This window comes from Pipistrellus hanaki, assembly GCF_964339955.1.
Source record: "Pipistrellus hanaki genome assembly, chromosome: 10".
In the NCBI taxonomy this organism is placed as follows: domain Eukaryota; kingdom Metazoa; phylum Chordata; class Mammalia; order Chiroptera; family Vespertilionidae; genus Pipistrellus; species Pipistrellus hanaki.
The window spans coordinates 7,180,919-7,197,588 of NC_140512.1; the positions used below are offsets into that span (position 1 = coordinate 7,180,919).

The following is a 16,670-nucleotide window of genomic DNA, read 5'->3' on the forward strand; positions in this document are numbered from 1 at the left end:
AAACATCAATAATGAGAGAGAATCATTGATCAACTGCCTCCTGTACGCCCCCTATTGGGGATCGAACTCATTCACAGACACAGACACATAGACACAGACACCAGGGGGTTGAAGGCATGAGTGCGGGGTAGGGGGTATAGGGGGGGATAAGAACATTTTCTCTAAACAAACAAACAAACAAACAAACAAACAAACAAAAAGTTAGTTTGCTGTGCTTTTCTCTCTTCAGGGGTATGAGTTTTCTTACTGTAAGCTGATTTCGGGTTCTCTGCAAAAATCACTGTCTCCTTAAATATCTGCGTTGGCTGCAACACCACATCCTCTTCCAGACTTGATAGATCAGGTTCTAACTGTTCTCTAAACTTGTGCTCACATGTTCACTTTCAGTAAAAACTCACCATAGTTCAGTTGCTGACAACGTTTTGACTCAAAGATGAGCTCTACTAAATAGCTTTCTGATACTGAGTTATTTCAATGTGTTATATTCTGATGATACGCAAACAATGCACTAATTCATAAAATGCCTCTTCACCCCAGCATTTAAAAGTTTCACCCAAACATAAATCCATTAATCTCCAAACTGCCCTATGAAGTCCAAAGAGTATATTCGAACTCTGCATACGAAATAGTTCCCGAATGAGCTTATAAATCAGCCGTTTTTCAGCCTTATGCCCAGAGAACAAACTGCCTCCTGATCTCCCCAACGGAGACACAAGAACATTCCATAGAAAGGTTGATTTTCAATAACCTCCCGTAAATATTTTAAAACTGAAGACATTTTTTTTTTCTACTCTGTCAAAAGTTACATTGAAAAAAAAAAAAAGCATGCAGCAGATAGGAGGTTGCTATAAATTCTGTAAACGACTTACCTATTAATGTAACTGAGAGCAACATAGGTTGGCTGCTGTAATTCTTGTTTTTCTAAAACACGTGGATCTGTATCTGTAATAAAAAACACAATTATGAATTTCAGCTTTTGCATCAGAATATATGAGCCTACCTAACATAAAGTAATAAAGGCGAGACAGAGAAAAAAATTAATTTAGTATACCTCTTTTTAAAGAAAACCCGGCAAAGCACAATCGTTTGTCCATTCATTCGCAAATAACAAGATATTGCATTACTTTTCAAGGGAATTCCAAACATCAACAGTGATAAAATGTCCATCTGTCACGCAAACTCTTGCCCAATCCCCCTCATAAATATTGGTTTTCACTGCTTACAGTTACAATGTTGGCATGGTTTTCGCTGGTTAATCGGCCTAAGAAAGAAAGTCTCTGTTAATTATGCTCACTTCAAGGCTGGAACAAATTAGTTGCCATTGGAAAGAGCCATCAATTTGAAAATCTACGGGGCATTGTTCTCGTTTGCTGAGCACGTTTCTGGATTGGGATTCACGTCCCGGAGGGCAGCTCTTCAACTTTCTAATTGTAGAATGAGTTTATTATAACTTTTCTAGACTCAATCAGAAATCCTCATACTGGTTTGGAATCCACAAACACCACATTTTTCTGAGGGGTTTTTCCACTTCAAGAGACAGAATTCAACGCCATAGCAACCTCTATGAGGCTGCTAATCACAGCACCAAAGAAAAACCCACACTGCTAAATGTGCAAAAAAAATTCATTTATTCAGTGAGATTGGAGGAAGAGGAGCACATTTTTGTTTTCTCAGAAAAAGGTTCAGACGCTGCACACGGATTTCTTTTCATTTTAACCTCCTTTAAAACCATCTCATTGTTAGAACTCTTCCAGCTGCACTTGGCGGTCACACCTGCTTTGATGTAATGACAGGTGTCGTTCCCAGCACCTTGGTACAGGAAGTGCTTCCTGCACGTGGTACAAGTAAGATCCACCCACGAACTCCAAAAGGCACTAGCAGGGGATGGGCACGGGTGCAGACACAGTGGCAAGGAGATGGGGCAAAACGACAGCACAAAAATCCATCCACGGGGCTTCCCACTGGCAGAGTAAACCCGGACAGTCGTGGCAGACTTATTCCTGGTGTGTTCGTCACGTCACATTCACTTCACACTTTCTCCTCTGCCAAGAATGTCAGAGACTTTTTATTCACAAACCCTGCTTCCTGGGCCTTTGCCATTGTAGGTCCTTAAAAGCCAATTTCTGAAACAAGAGACAAAGATTCTCTAAATGGCTTCCTCCAATAGGGTCTCAAGGGTTTGACAGCACAAGTGAGGACAGAGGGTAGGTCAGCATTTGCTCTCCTACAACGATCACGCTGCAGCTGAGTCGGTCTGAGGTCACTGGCCTAGAACTACCCTGTGTTTATCTAAATGCACGGACACAAACTACTCTTCAAGGGAAACCTGGTTTTCAAACGCAGCCCATACTCACGCTCATCTAAGTTTGCTGTAGCCCCAAAGTATGTCCCATTTCAGAGAGGTATGCTTTGTGCACTTCACTTGTGCTCACTGGAGAGGAGGCAGCGGACAATGCTCACCGGGGAAAGGTGTTTTATTCCTAAAAACGGTCCCTTGGAATGCTGGGCAGGCCATGTGCGCAAATGGTGACTGACAGACCCATCCCGCAAGGTCTTTCTAGGTGCTTACCGAAGTGAGGCACGAGAGAGTGGAGGCAGAAGCCAGGAAAACAAACAGAAAGGAGAAAGATGAGAAAGAACAGAGTGATGATTTGCAAATGTCTGTGTGGAAAACATCTCAAAAACGCACAAAACCATTTTGCTTCAAGTTTAGGAATAGATGCTCGAGGCACTTAGCTTTTGATACGGGGCCTGAATCTGATTCATTGGAACGCATTCCTTCAGAGAGAATGCATGATTACATAAGGTGTGTTATTGCAAAAGAAAAGAACTTTCAGAAACAAAAATGTGTGTGTAAAGGGGAAAGAGTTAAGAGGCCAATTGACATTTTTATGTCCTCCACTTTTGCCTTTATTTTTGTAACTGATGCCCAGTATAACAAACAGTATTCCCACAAACCATCTTCTAAAGCTTTCCTTTGCTTCCAAATTATATAATTTTTGAAATAGTTTCATTATTACCTTCTTAGCTACCTTTACTTTTTGTTTTTTTCATTTATTAGTTTGTATGTGTAGATGTACACACACAATTTGTATTACTCTCTTTTTCAATTTTTTTATTAGTTTTTTCTTAGAGAGGAAGGGAGAGGGACAGAGAGATAAAAACTTCAATCACTGCCTCCTGCACGCCCCCTACTGGGGACCGAGCCAGCAACCTGGGCATCTGGCCTAACTAGGAATCAACCAGTGACTTCTTGGTTCATGGGTCAATGTTCATCCACTGAACTAGGCTGTATTCTTCTTCACGATCCTGTACCTCTCTGGAAAAGGGGAAGAAAGTATCTTATGCCCCCCAAAATGCTGTTGACCATCGACATTCACACAAACTTGTAATATTGCTTCACAAAGAATCAAGAATGTTTGCCTTCTATTTTCAAAGCAAGGTTTTGAAGTGTTTTCTTACTTTGTTTCATCACCTTCCATTATCTGGACTTAGGCTCACATGCCCTGAAATTATGAATGGTGAAATGAACTTCCAGAAGCTTCTAAATGCCACCCTCCCCTTGACAAAAAGACCGTCTGGAAGCACCTCAGGCAGGATTCTCCTCTTTGTCAAGGATGCAGACTCTGGTACCCAACAGGAAAGCAGAACTTCCAGAGAGACGTGCATCAGGCCTAAAACATCTTGTCCACATTCGATGCTTCCTTGGGCGACCTTTCAAGCATCCATTAAAGCTTCAAGTTCTTAAAACGAAAGGAGGTCCTCGGTGCCCACAAGGAGCAGCTGCCCGGCGCTACGGAGGGACCAGCGGAGCCTCCTCACACGCTTCCTGGCTGGCTGGTTCGTGGTGACCCTGACTCACCACTTCATGGACTAACGTACGCACGTTGTCAGCATGAACTGAGAATAGCGCAACCCACTGGATAGGACCACATTCAGTGAGGACATCCCTGTACCGTGTGCTGCAGCACAGAGCACTTTTTCACTCTCAGTTGCTACAAAAAGAAATGCGATATGAATTGCGCGGGCTGCCACACACAGCCTCCCAGATAGTTCTCCCGCTTGTCTGTTTACGATGCCAATAAAAATATGAAACTGGAACACTGGCTGCTATTGCCCAGCGATAGAATCCGCCTCCGGGGATGGGCTGTGGGATAGAAACACTTGGATTCTCATGGCCACGTGATGCTCCTTAGGCTGGCAACTGGCAAGGATGCAAGCTTTTCTATAACGTGGCTGCTGTCTGCAGCCACACATCAGTTCTGTCATGTTTTTATCACTGAAAGGAGAAGGCAGAGAAACCAATTTTTTCAGCAGGGCGGGGGATAGCCAAAACACACACTGAGAGGTTCCTGTTTTCTGCCTCATACCACCTCTAGCACACTCACAGAGTTCAAGTTCATCAGTAGGGCCCCGCCAACCAGCCCTGCTGACCCTAGTGTTGGGATCCAGTCTGAATGTGTGACATATTGGGCCTTTTGTGGTGCTATCTTCAAGCCTCAATGAAACACTATCAAGGTTGTTTGCTGGGTTAACAGGTTAATTGATGGGCTCATGGGCTTTGGCTATGCTTTAGCTGTTCCACATTGCTGGAATTTCAAGTACATGAAATTCCTTATAATAAGGAAGTCGAGCCCAGCTGGTGTGGCTCAGTGGTTGAGCATGACCCACGAGCCAGGAGGTCACTGTTCAATCCTGGTCAGGACACTTGCCTGGATTGCAGGCTGGATCCCCGATGTTGGGTGTGCAGGAGGCAGCCAATCAATGATTCTCTCTCATCATAGCTGTTTTTCTCTTTCCTTCTCCTTTCCTCTCTCTGAAATCAATCTTAAAGAAAAAGTCAGAGAGATTAGCAGTAGCACCTCTCAACAACACTGACAAGGTCTCTGTCAGCAGCGAGCTATTCACAGGCTGGGAGGCAGCAGTGAGGGGCAGATGCAATGTCCCGCACCCTGGGAAGGCCTTCTGCAATTTTTGATCTTCCCAAGGCCACCAGACTCTTTTCTGAGTGTGCAGGGCAACCGTGAGAAGTCTGGGAGGCCGTGGGTGGGGAGCAGCAGGCCATTTGTAGCTGGAGGACCCTGGAGAGACCAAGGCCCACCCAGCCAGCAGAGCGATTTTGAAGATCTGGGCCGGATACACCACTTTTCCTTGGACTCGCTCGGTAATAATTAATGGGCGCGGTCTGGTCGCAGCCTTTCCCCACAGTGGGATTCACGAAGCCACAGGGTTTTCGTTCATTCAGCTTGGCCTTCCCCAACGTCTCGGCCGAGCTGTCACCCCCCCTCCGGTCTCTGCACCACTTCAGGCTGGCACTGTTCCTGTCCGTATGTCACTGTCCGTATGTCCCTGTCCGTATGTCACTGTCCGTATGTCACTGTCCGTATGTCCCTGTCCGTATGTCACTGCACCCCTCAGGCTCTGTCCCCGCACAGCGTTTCCTTCCCCTGCTTCTCAGAGGCGAGGCACTGTCCCGGCCTTCCTCAGCTCTCTGGCACTCAGCTCGGGGCCCAGCATTAGGAGATGCACAGCAATGGGTGAATGGATATGTCAATTAATTTTAGGGTGTGAAAATGGAAGACTTTGGTCTAACATGGCAGATGGGTCAAGGGCATTTGTTTCCCTCGCCATCCAAGTCCTGCTAAAGTAAAGGGATAAACTCCAAGAGACAGAAGGAAAGGCAGACATCAGCAGGTAAGTATTCCGACCAGTGCTTTGAAAGACGGATCCCCCTAGAGCAGTGGTAGGCAAACAGGGGCTCTGGAGCCACCTGCGGCTCGTGAGCCAGGGTTTGCCACTCTGTTGACTAATGAGTTTGCCGACCACTGGCCTCTCAATTGCAATAATTACAGCTGTTGTTGTTCCTTGTGATTGAGCCCCTAGAGCAGTGGTTGGCAAACTCATTAGTCAACAGCGCAGCAAACCATGGCTCACAAACCATGGCTCAAGAGCCGCAGCTTGCCGACCACTGCCCTAGCGAGTAGAGGAAGCTACAATTTCTAGTGCCCGCAGCAGGGGAGACCCATGGTAAAGGAGGGGAACCCACTTGCTGAAGCTCCAGGGAGGCCGTGGACTTGAAGGTGCCATGAACAGCAACAGGCAAGGAACGGAAGGATCAGGGCTGAAAACAGGGTTGTTGAAAAGGTTGATTATCCAGACACTGAACCAGGAGATGAAGCACAGGTGAGGTGGACTGGGAGAGCGCAGGCATACCTCGTTTTATTGCTCTTCACAGAAGTATGTTTTTACAAACTGAAGGCAAGGCCTTCAGCAAAAGGTTACCGCTCACTATTGCGCGACTCCTTTTATTGCTGCGGGGGAAAGCGAGCCCAGACTGTCTCCTGGCCTGCCCACACAGAGCTGAGGACAGGGGCGGAAGGGAAATACGCCCACTCCGCGGTTCCCAGGGCCACGGGCAGCCTGTCAGGGGGATTCCTCGCTGATGAAGTTACGTGGGCTCGGAGAAGAGAGTTCCAGATGTGGACATCTGGCTCTCCCCTAATTAAATGATCTCCCTGCAGCTAAGTCCCCGGTCAGCAGGCCCCGTCCGCGCCTCCACCCACAGCCTCTCATCAGCTTTTTATTGCCTCGGTCTTACATATGAGCCAAGAACAGTCAAGGAATGATCATTAGACATTTGAGGGAAAGTCATGAACATGAATGGGAGATACTAAAACAAACAAAGGGTCGGGAGGGAAGTTGGGGACAGGAGCCAAGAAACAGATAAATGGACGCCGGGAAGGGGAAGTGACATACCTGCTGACACAAACCCACTTCACTGCAGGGCGAGGACTAGCAAGCCCTGTGTCCCCAGTCCCCCCGGGCCAGCGTCCTGACCAATGAAAGGCTGTTTGTCCTCTTAGGCCCGCTCAGTGCCACCGTCCAACGGCAACACTGGACTCACACAACCTTTACAGCTCTCTTAAGAGCCCAGCACAGCTCTGCTAAACTCACTCCATGTTCAGGGCCGAATTTGATGAAACAACAATTTACAAAGACCAACTTTTAATTCATGGCTAGTTTACTTCAGCTGCTGAAATACGTATTTCTTGTTGGCAATGACCCTTTCAAAAAAAAAAAAAAAAAAATCCCACAATTGCACATAACCAGCCTTTAAATGGATCAACTTTTCCTTAGTTTATAGACACGTCATTTGAAACTTTTCCCAAGCCATAATTTCCATTACAGGGCAGTCAGTGCAAATTACAGTGAGATCCTTGCCTTCCCAAATTCAATGTGGAATCCAGACGCAGTTAAGTGTTGCTGTAAACTTTACGAGTTAAATATCTGAAAGTCAGGGACACCGCGCAGCCCAATAACACCATCTATTAAAAAAAGCATTCGTGTTCACATTTGTAGCCCAAGTTTTGCTCCACAAGTGAATGAATAAACATTAGTCAGCCGAGACCCCTGTCGACAATATGCGGGGAGGCTGATTTATAAACAAACACGGCACGTTGCAGCCCTGTGGAATCTGGCATGGCCAGAAGCTTAAAGTTATTAGAAATAGCCTGGTTGGCGTGGCTCCGTGGTTGAGCATCAACCTATGAACCAGGAGGTCAGTGTTCAATTCCCAGTCAGGGCACATGCCCGGGTTGCGGGCTCGATCCCCAGTGTGGGGTGTGCAGGAGGCAGCCAACCAATGATTCTCGCTTATCACTGGTGTTTTTATCTCTCTCCCTCCTCCCTTTCCTCTCTGTAATCAATAAAAATATATTTAAAGTTACTAGAAACAGACAGTTCTGACTAGGGTGCTTTCTAACTCTTTACCAACCCATCAAATTCCTAGAGTCACTGACTGCCTGAGAGTTGTGACTATTTTTTCCTAAAGTATAAAATACGGAACCCTGAGTCTAAGACGCTCTCAGTCCATCCTCTTTAGTGGCGACAAGGAGTAATCTATCCACTCAAGCTCCCTCTCACCTTGTTGCCTGTGACAGAGAGCCTGCCAGAGACCATCGTGGCTGCCAGATGTGCTTGTGAAGCACACAATCTGCACACCCGTATGCAGCAGCCCTGGAGACTGGGGTGCTGGGATTATACAACAATAAAATCCTTTCAAACAGAAGTAAGGCCAAAACGTGGCTCCATTAATCCAACATGCACGTATGCATGCACACCGACATTTGCATGTCTGCTTCTCCCGGAATGAGCCTGATGGTGGAACCAAGTAGCAGGTAATACAAAGACCATAGGAGTTTCCATGTCCCCCCTCCTGTAGGAATAGCAGGTACCTGCAAGAGGAGGTGGATGCTGGTGGGTGACACTAAGGGCCAAAAGGGAAGGCGGGGAAACGAGGCTCCGGAAGTCCTCTCCAAGGCTGTTTATGGAAATAGACCTTTCATCCCTTTTGCCTACAACTGTTTGCCCAAGGAAATCCTCCCCATCCCCAAGGCGCTGGCCTGCAGACCACCTCTACTGCGTGCTGTACTACATATATGTGCTAATCTATCTCCACACCCCACCAAAATGGGAGCCGCCTGAGGGACAGGTCTCAGAGGCCACAAATCCTCAGCCGGGGCTCACTGTGATTATGCCGAGTAAATGAAGGCCCTGGATACGCACAACACAAAAGACACAAAGAAAAGCACCCAGCTCAGACAGTCAGGTAGAAGAGGAAAACAGACCCCCGTCTAAATGACTGGACCAGCATCTACGTTTATAGGAAAAAACAGGTCCTGTTAAGCACAGATGTTCGGAGGGCTACAAAATAATGCAAAATTCAGAATAACGGAAAGGGGTCAGATAAGTCTAATTTGGGAAGGTCTAATTCGAACTCAGTTGGGTTTTGAAGAAATAGAGTGAGACATAGGCAGTCAGTCATGGGTGAGATTAGGGAATCTAAAAATGGCATTAAATTTGAGGCAGAAAGCACACGTGAGAAGTCTGTGGGTAGTAGGGTAGTAGAGCTGAAGAGCCAATATTCATTAGTAACAATATTTTTATTTATTTTTACAATATATATCTTTAAAATATTTTTATTGATTTCAGAGAGGTAACAAGAGGGAGAAAGAGATAGAAACATCAATGATAAGAGAAAAATCATTGATTGGCTGCCTCCTGCATCCCCCACTGAGGATGAAACCTGCAACCCATGCACGTGCCCTGACAGGGAATCAAACAGTGACTTCCTGGTTCATAGGTTGAGGCTCAACCACTGAACCATGCTGGCTGAGCCAGGATATTTTTAGAGATACTTTAAATCAGTGGTTCTGAGCCAGGGGCACACCTCCCCACCCATGGGCAATCCCCCCAGCCCTACCCTGGGATGTTTGGCAATGTATGGAGACAACTGGGGGAGAATCCTGCTGGAATCTAGTGGGCAGAAGCCAGGATACTGCTAAACATCCCACAGCACACACACAGAACAGTCCTTAGCCCTGCCCCTCCAACTATGAACCATCTGGCCTAAAAAGGTCAACGTCGAGAAACCCTGCTTTGGGGCCACATGAATATTATGAGAAATTGAGCTCTGTTCCTAGACAGCTGTGGATGACAATTTCCGTTGTTTGCTCTGGTCTAAATCAAGAGGCCAGAGGGCAGGTTAGGAAGCTACAAAAGAAGACTGATAGGAGAGGTTGTTTGAACTTAGATAAAAGCTCGGACCCTTCTGAACTGAGACAGAGAAACTGAATTCACTTTCAGAGAGACATACTGAATTCTTGTGTGTTACTTGCTCAAGGGAAATTTTAAGCCCATAGATTCACAACTGAGCGAGACAGACAACCCACTTCACAGCTGACAACCTCAGACAGACCGATGCATGAGTTCAGAAAAAGATACTAAGTGGTGTAGGAAGAACGATTCTCTGTGAGGATCAGAGACACTTCTCGAAAGAAGATTTTACATGTGTCTGAACCCAGACCTCCAGACACAAAAGGTGAGAAATGGGAGTCAGAACAGAGAACGGTGTGGGCAGATGAGCAGCAGCGGAAACGGGCAGGGCTTGGGAAGAGGACCCGTGTGAGTCCTGCTGCTGAGACTGGGCCCATGTCCCGGACGATTGAAAATGCTCCCCAAGCGCTGACTTCATTCTGCAGGCAGCGGAGGGCCGCGGGAGGTAGAAACTGATATGGCCCATGTTTTAGAAAAATCACCGGTGTTGGTGTGGAGAGGAGAGGAGAAACTGCAATCGGAGATGTAAGATTTGGTGAGAGGAGAAATGGAAAGCCAAGATTCTTTCCGATGTTATACATCTGAGTGCCTCGTTACCAAAGGAAGGCAGTGAGTGGAAAGGGAGGGGGTTGGAGAGACAAGAAAAGGAGGTCTGCTTCTGACGTGTGGTGAGACAGTTTGCAGAGCCAAGGAGTCTGCGCCTCAAAGCGAGATAAAGGACTCGTGGTACAGATAGGCACGAAGGGCTGAGAATCCCAGCCCAGCGCCACCCAGCCCAGCAGGCCCTGAGACCAAGTGCCCCTCCGAACAAAGCCATGCTGCACAGTAACAACCCGAGTCCTCCGACTGAAACCCTGGTTAGCATATAGCTCAGCCGAGTCATCAGTAAGCATTGGTTGAGGGCCGACTAAGTCTACTAGAATTCTAGCAGAGATAAAGAAAAGCCAGAGGTCGCACCACATTTGAAACCAAGTAATTATTGAATTTCACAAGGGCATGCATATAAAAGATTCGGGGGTGGGGGGGTGGGGGAGGGAACTGAGTCACAACTAATCCCGAGGACAGTATATTACATGACCTGGTACCCGAGCCTCTAGCGCTCACTACTGTGATCAGCCTCTCTTTGGAAAAGCTGCTCCCCTCTTGGTGTTGCTTAGGGCAGTGGTCAGCAAACTCATTAGTCCACAGAGCTAAATATCAACAGTACAACGATTGAAATTTCTTCTGAGAGCCATATTTTTTAAACTTGAACTTCTTCTAATGCCACTTCTTCAAAACAGACTCGCCCAGGCCGTGGTGTCTTGTGGAAGAGCCACACTCAAGGGGCCAGAGAGCCGCATGTGGCTCGCGAGCCGCAGTTTGCCAAACACGGGCTTAGGGTAATAATGCAGCTCCACCCAAGTCAAACTGCCTCAGCTAACACCAGCAGTATAACCTGTTTAAGTATTAAAGTGTGTGTTTTTTTTTCTTTTTCACCTGTAAAATGTCGGTAAGGATAGTGCTTTGGCCCTAGGGCTGAAATGAGGATTTAACTAAGCAATGTGTTAGCTGTAGCTACTACTCAGTTCTTTAGCCCATAAAATGTTTTGAAATTCAACTCTGCACTGTTGTGGATTATCTCCATTTTATAGTCGGTGACACACAGAAAATCTAGAAACTCGGCATTCACAGAACGTGGCAGAGAATGTTGGCTGCCGTCAGATACGGGCATACTTGGGAGACACAGTGGGTTTGGTGCCAGACCATTGCAATAAAGCAAATATTGCAATAAAGTGCGTCACACATTTTTTGTTTCCCAGTGCATATAAAAATTATGTTTACACTATACTGCCAACTGTGAAGTGTGCCACAGCATTATGTCAAGAAAACACTAATACATATACCTTAATTAAAAAACAATATAAAGTATATAAAAACCAATATACATACCTTTATTGTTATGGAATGTAGTCAACAATATTGTAATAACTGTATGGTGTCAGGAAGGTACTAGATTCATTGGGTTGATCATTTTGTAAGTTACATAATTGTCTAATCACTATGTTGTACACCTGAAATTAATAAGGAATGTTAACTTTAATTGAAAAAATTTAAATATGAAAAAAATACTTCATTGCTAAAAAATGCTAACCATCATCTGAACTTTTAGCGAGTTATCATCTTTTTGCTGGGAAGGGTCATAACTTTAATTTGTAAAAAAACAACTGGGAAATGTAATAAAGTGAGGATTCCCTATAGTAATTTTCCCTTTCTATTTTCACAGTGCTTAGGAACATGGCTGTCTTATATAAAGACTACATTTCCCAGTTTTCCTTGAGCCAGGTACAGCCATGTGACTAACTCTTGGCCAATAAGATCTAAGGCTTCTGAGAAGCCCCCTTAAAAGTCATGTGCCTTTCTTTGTAGTATCTTTCTCTTACTAGATGAAAGGATGGCTGGAGTTTCTGCATCTACTCTGGATATGAGATAATTTTTTTGAAAGTGGAAGTCATACGTGGAAAAGCAACACAACAGGAGTCTGGATCCCTGATCCTGTGAAGTCCCACCCCTCCTGGACTGATCTAGAGTTTTTGAAAATGAAAGATATAAACTCTACTACCTAAGCCAATGGTATTTGCAGGGTTTTCAGTTATGCAATCCAAACTGAATCTTACCCAAAGCACAGAACACCTAGATTGCTAGTTTATTTAGTTGGACCTGAAATATATATTTTGGGTCTTGCTTTTTCTGGATTAAACACAAACACAAACACACACACACACACACACACACACACACACAAACACACCTCTGTTTAAGAATTTATCATACAAAGCTCATGGAAAGAAAATCAGACCCACATCACCACACATTTGTGGCTCACTCTTAAAACTGGGATAGTTAAAAAATGAGAGAGGGGGGAGGGAGGAAATCATGGCGTCAAATTATGGGTCTTTTGGTGGCTTTAGGACTTCCTCTAGAATTGGTTATTAGTGGGCAATAATGAAGCAAATTGCACACGCATATTATTTCTGAGTTATGAACAATGCAACTAGCAGTAACCTTTGAAGCTGTCAGGATCTTTTCAGGCAAGCAATTAAAGTGAAAAATGAGAGTGCACACAACTTCCATCACCCAATACTACATGTAATAACACCACCTACAAACACTGACATAAGAGTGGGACTCAGTCTGAATATTTATTAATGCAGATCTGTTCCCATTTGTTCCTCTTTTTCCTCCCTGTAACACATCCTACCCCCATCTGCCAACAATTCTTTTCTTAAAAGGGCAGTCCTGACACCTTGAATTGCATTCACCTGAAATCTACATACAGCCGTGGCATCTCTCCCATCTGCACCTAAACAAATTTTCATCCCTGTCCCTAGACCAACATATAAATGTAGCACAAGCTTGGATTCCGGAGGAGAAAAGGATTAACAAGGAAGTAGGTCCCAAGTGGGAAAACAAAATCAAGGTGAAAGTAATCAACTAATATTTACAGAAAGCTCAATATACATGTCAGGGATTGGGTGATAGGCCCCACAGGCCCCTTCCCTCCACCCAGAAGGTTCTGTTCTCAAGCAGACCAGACCCGAGAGGATTTAAATGATCTAGTGTAAAAAATCTTTGCTTTTCTGAAGTGCAGGAATCACTCTCTGCTTGCCTCTGGTTGTGATTTCAATGCTGGGAAGGGCTCAGAGAAATGGCGGGGATAAACACAAAGGTGAGCGGGTTGCAATAGGCCATTCCACGCTGAGAAGAAACCTTTGGTTTCAGGTTCCTGTGTTGAGTCCTAAGACCTGATGCCTCTGGGTCCTTGGAGCAAGCTTTACCTCATTTGGTTTCAGCCATTTCTATAGCATCAGGTGCCTCTAGACCAGTGGTTCTGTCAGAAGTGCTTGTTAGTGTCACCTGGCAGCTTTACAACAGTCCGGTGCCCAGGATCCATCTCCAAAGATTCCAATATGTCACTGCAGGGGACCACCACTCACACAGACTCTGGGAGGGCTCAGAAACAGGAAAAGGGACCCAACTGGTCGGAAAACTCAAACCAAACAGCTTGCGTTTTTCTCCAAACTAAAGGGGCAATGGTGAAACTGGAAGTGAATTATTCCAAGTAACCTGAAGGTTTTATAAATACGTCTAACATCCAATAAAACCTCTTAAATTCAGATTTTACTTGAGACGCAGCCCTGCCTTTTACTTTCTATATAGAAAGTGTCAAGCTTAATAATTATGCAGAGAGGTTAGTGTCTTCGTGTATTTTTAAAACCAAGTCACAAACAACTGGCACCAGCAAGCCTCGCATGGAGAGCCGTTTCCATCTCTGCACAAGGGCGTTCTGACAAGACCTCCGGCTAGGAGCCTCTCTGGTCATTGATTTTCTTTCTTTCCAGCGGGTTCCTAAAATTAATAAGACCGCATCACTTCAAGTATTCTGTGGCTTGGAATTTTCTGTAATTCATCTTGGCTGGGACCCGTGTGGTTTTCCTGGGCTGTTATTATTCACCTCCGTTACAAATCAGGTCATAACCAGGCATATTAGTTTTGCATTTTGGAAGCAGGTCAAGGGTTTGGCAAAAGGAAATCACCCGCATTACCTCTCATCTCCCAGGGAAGCTGAATCATTGCTTTAAAATAAGAAAAAGCTAAAAAAATAAATAAATAAATAAAGGCACAGAGAGAAATAGCTGAACATCTGGACGGAGAGTGACCCGAGTATTCTAAACGAGCCATCAAACATGAGCGCGCACATGGGTCACAGCTTACTGGGGCCGAGGGCTGGTGTGCGGAGCCCTGGCCTGGCGGCCCAGGATCACTCACACCCACCCCCGCCGGGCCCAGACAGCAGCCAGGAGCGCCACGGGCAGGCTCGTGGGCCACAGAGGTTATGCAGTGGTTGGGGATTCCTATTTCCCATCATGCTGTGTGGGTGGTGCCTTCATTTCACTTGCTAATGAGCAGGGGCGCATGCTGGGCTGCAACTCAGATCCATCTTGCTGATGGTGTGAATCTGGGCATCTGGGAAGGCCCTGGCACCCGGCAGATGGCTCCTGGCAGTCTTGGCTTCTGTGGGGGAGTTCTGGGAAGCTCTCTGGACCTCGTTGCCTTTTTTTAAAGTAAGGCTTTACTTTCTTTAGACAGGCAACATAACCTGGTAGTTAGTTATGGTCACAATCTGCTACTTACTGTGTGACTGGAGCAAGTTTCTCAGCCCGAGTCACTGTTTTCTGGTCGTCATTCAGAGTCCCTGCACATTGTGAGGTTATCATGAGGCTGAAGAGAGATAAGCCACACGCAGCACAGGACTCCGTGGCTGGTACCCGGTAGACGCATAGTGTATTGTCACTCTGACTGTCATTATTTCAGGTGGTCAGGTCTGAAAGCATTTAGGGTCTACATTGTGGGACTACATTTGTGATGGGTTGCTCTTAAATAGCACTGCTAATAAGAAAGATTTCATTGCCATTACTGAGTGCCCGGTAGGAGTGGACACAGAATGTGCGTGGACAGTCCCCAGGAAAACCCTCCGGAAGCTCTCTCCCCCAGCCCTTTCCCAAAGGACACAGTGGGGCTCAGAAAAGCCCCAAAGGACAGGACTGGGAGAGAAGGCCTCAGCTCCGGTCTGACTGCCACATACGTGCTGCTGGACGCTGACCGCGGCCTGGTCCTATCCTGCATTTAACATCAATGCTCTCAACTCCCAAGTGGCTTTTTTGCACTAAAATGGTGTTTCGTGGATAGAAGCATCGCTGTGTCATGGAAGCACTGGTGCAACTGTGAGGAAGAGCAGGACCTGTGACATAGTAACTCCAGGCCGGTGTCTCTCTCCCGTTCCTCCCCGGGTGAGGGAGTTCAAAGAACTCCAGATTTGGAACCAGAAGATACAGGTTCTAGGCCTGGCTTTGCTTCTCACTTGCAGCATCTAGCAAGTCAACTTCCTCCCCTGGGAAGTGGAGACAGGGACCGTGCACCGCCTCCTGTTACAAAGGCTTGTCCGTCAGGGCGCCAGGCACCTCTGAGTGCGAGGGAGGCCACGCCCAGAGTCCTGGGAGGGACGGGCCACCAGAGAGAGGACTGCAGCGGGTCACCGATCCTGGCCACAGACCAGGGCCTGGGACACCGCCCCTCTGGTCTCCCGGTGGAATTGGTCGTCTTCCACTTTCCCGGCTCCGGTATCTGAGTCACAGATCACGCGCCCACCCTGCCATCCACGCTGAACCGAAACGCACAGAACGCTTTCCTAGAAGTGGGCCCCGGATCAAGTCCTCCCAGCGCACCAGTGGCGGACCTAGGCCAGAAAACAAACCCGCGGCTGCTTGTTAAAGCAACTCAAGCACTGGATTCTCCAGCTGTAAAAATACAGCGGTTTCAAACCCCAGCCTCCCATAGCCACCCAAATCGATGCTGCCCTGGGATTACTCAGGGAAAACGCACGCCTTCGCCTACTACTCGGCTAAGAGGTTTATGTCTTAAGCGACCAGGATAAGGAAGGGGACTCGCCTCTTGCACTAGGTTTCCCCCCCGAGGGCAGTGGTTATGGGGTTCCAGCACCGGGAAGGAGGGGTTCCAGCCAGCCCTTCCCACCGCCCTCTGGCCCCAGGAGCACGGGCAGCTGTGCAAACGGGGTTGCAGAAGTGACCCAGGCGGGGCCTCTCTGCATCTCTAGCGATCAGCTCCCTGGACCCTGGCCGGGAGGGATAGATCTGGGTGTCAGAAAGCGGAATGCGTTTGGGTTGTGAACCAGTGACTCTCCGAGGCGTTTCTGGAGCAGCGGTACAAGGAAGCCGTGGCTTCTGAAAAAGCTCTCTGTCCTCCGGAGGAGAGGGGCCTAAGAGGGCCGGCTCGCCCCCATGGCCACCCCAGCTCCCATCCCCCTGCAGCCCCCGGGCACAGAGCGGGTGAGATGACATAGTGGCTAAGCATGCGGTGGTCCCTGGATGGGGACCTGGAACAGAAAAGCAGGTTAGGTAAAAGCTGCCGAGATCTGAGTAAAGGGCGAACTTCCGTTGACTATCAGTTGGGTCCAACATTGGGACAAATATACTATCCTACTAGCATATGGTGCTAGG

At 46.9% G+C, this 16,670-nt stretch overlaps 1 protein-coding gene across 4 annotated transcripts in view; it reads right to left on the minus strand.

The window, feature by feature from the left end:
• The window catches only part of JAZF1 (JAZF zinc finger 1), a 283,712-nt gene that overhangs the window by 123,244 nt on the left and 143,798 nt on the right, over positions 1-16,670 (minus strand). For all 4 annotated transcript variants that reach the window (XR_014796087.1, XM_084896406.1, XM_084896408.1 and 1 more), the window contains exon 2: positions 870-942. Coding sequence is in view for 3 of the 4 variants with exons in the window: in XM_084896406.1 (XP_084752532.1) it covers positions 870-942 (73 nt within the window). In the remaining variant the exon portion in view is untranslated. The remainder of the gene's footprint in view (positions 1-869; positions 943-16,670) is intronic.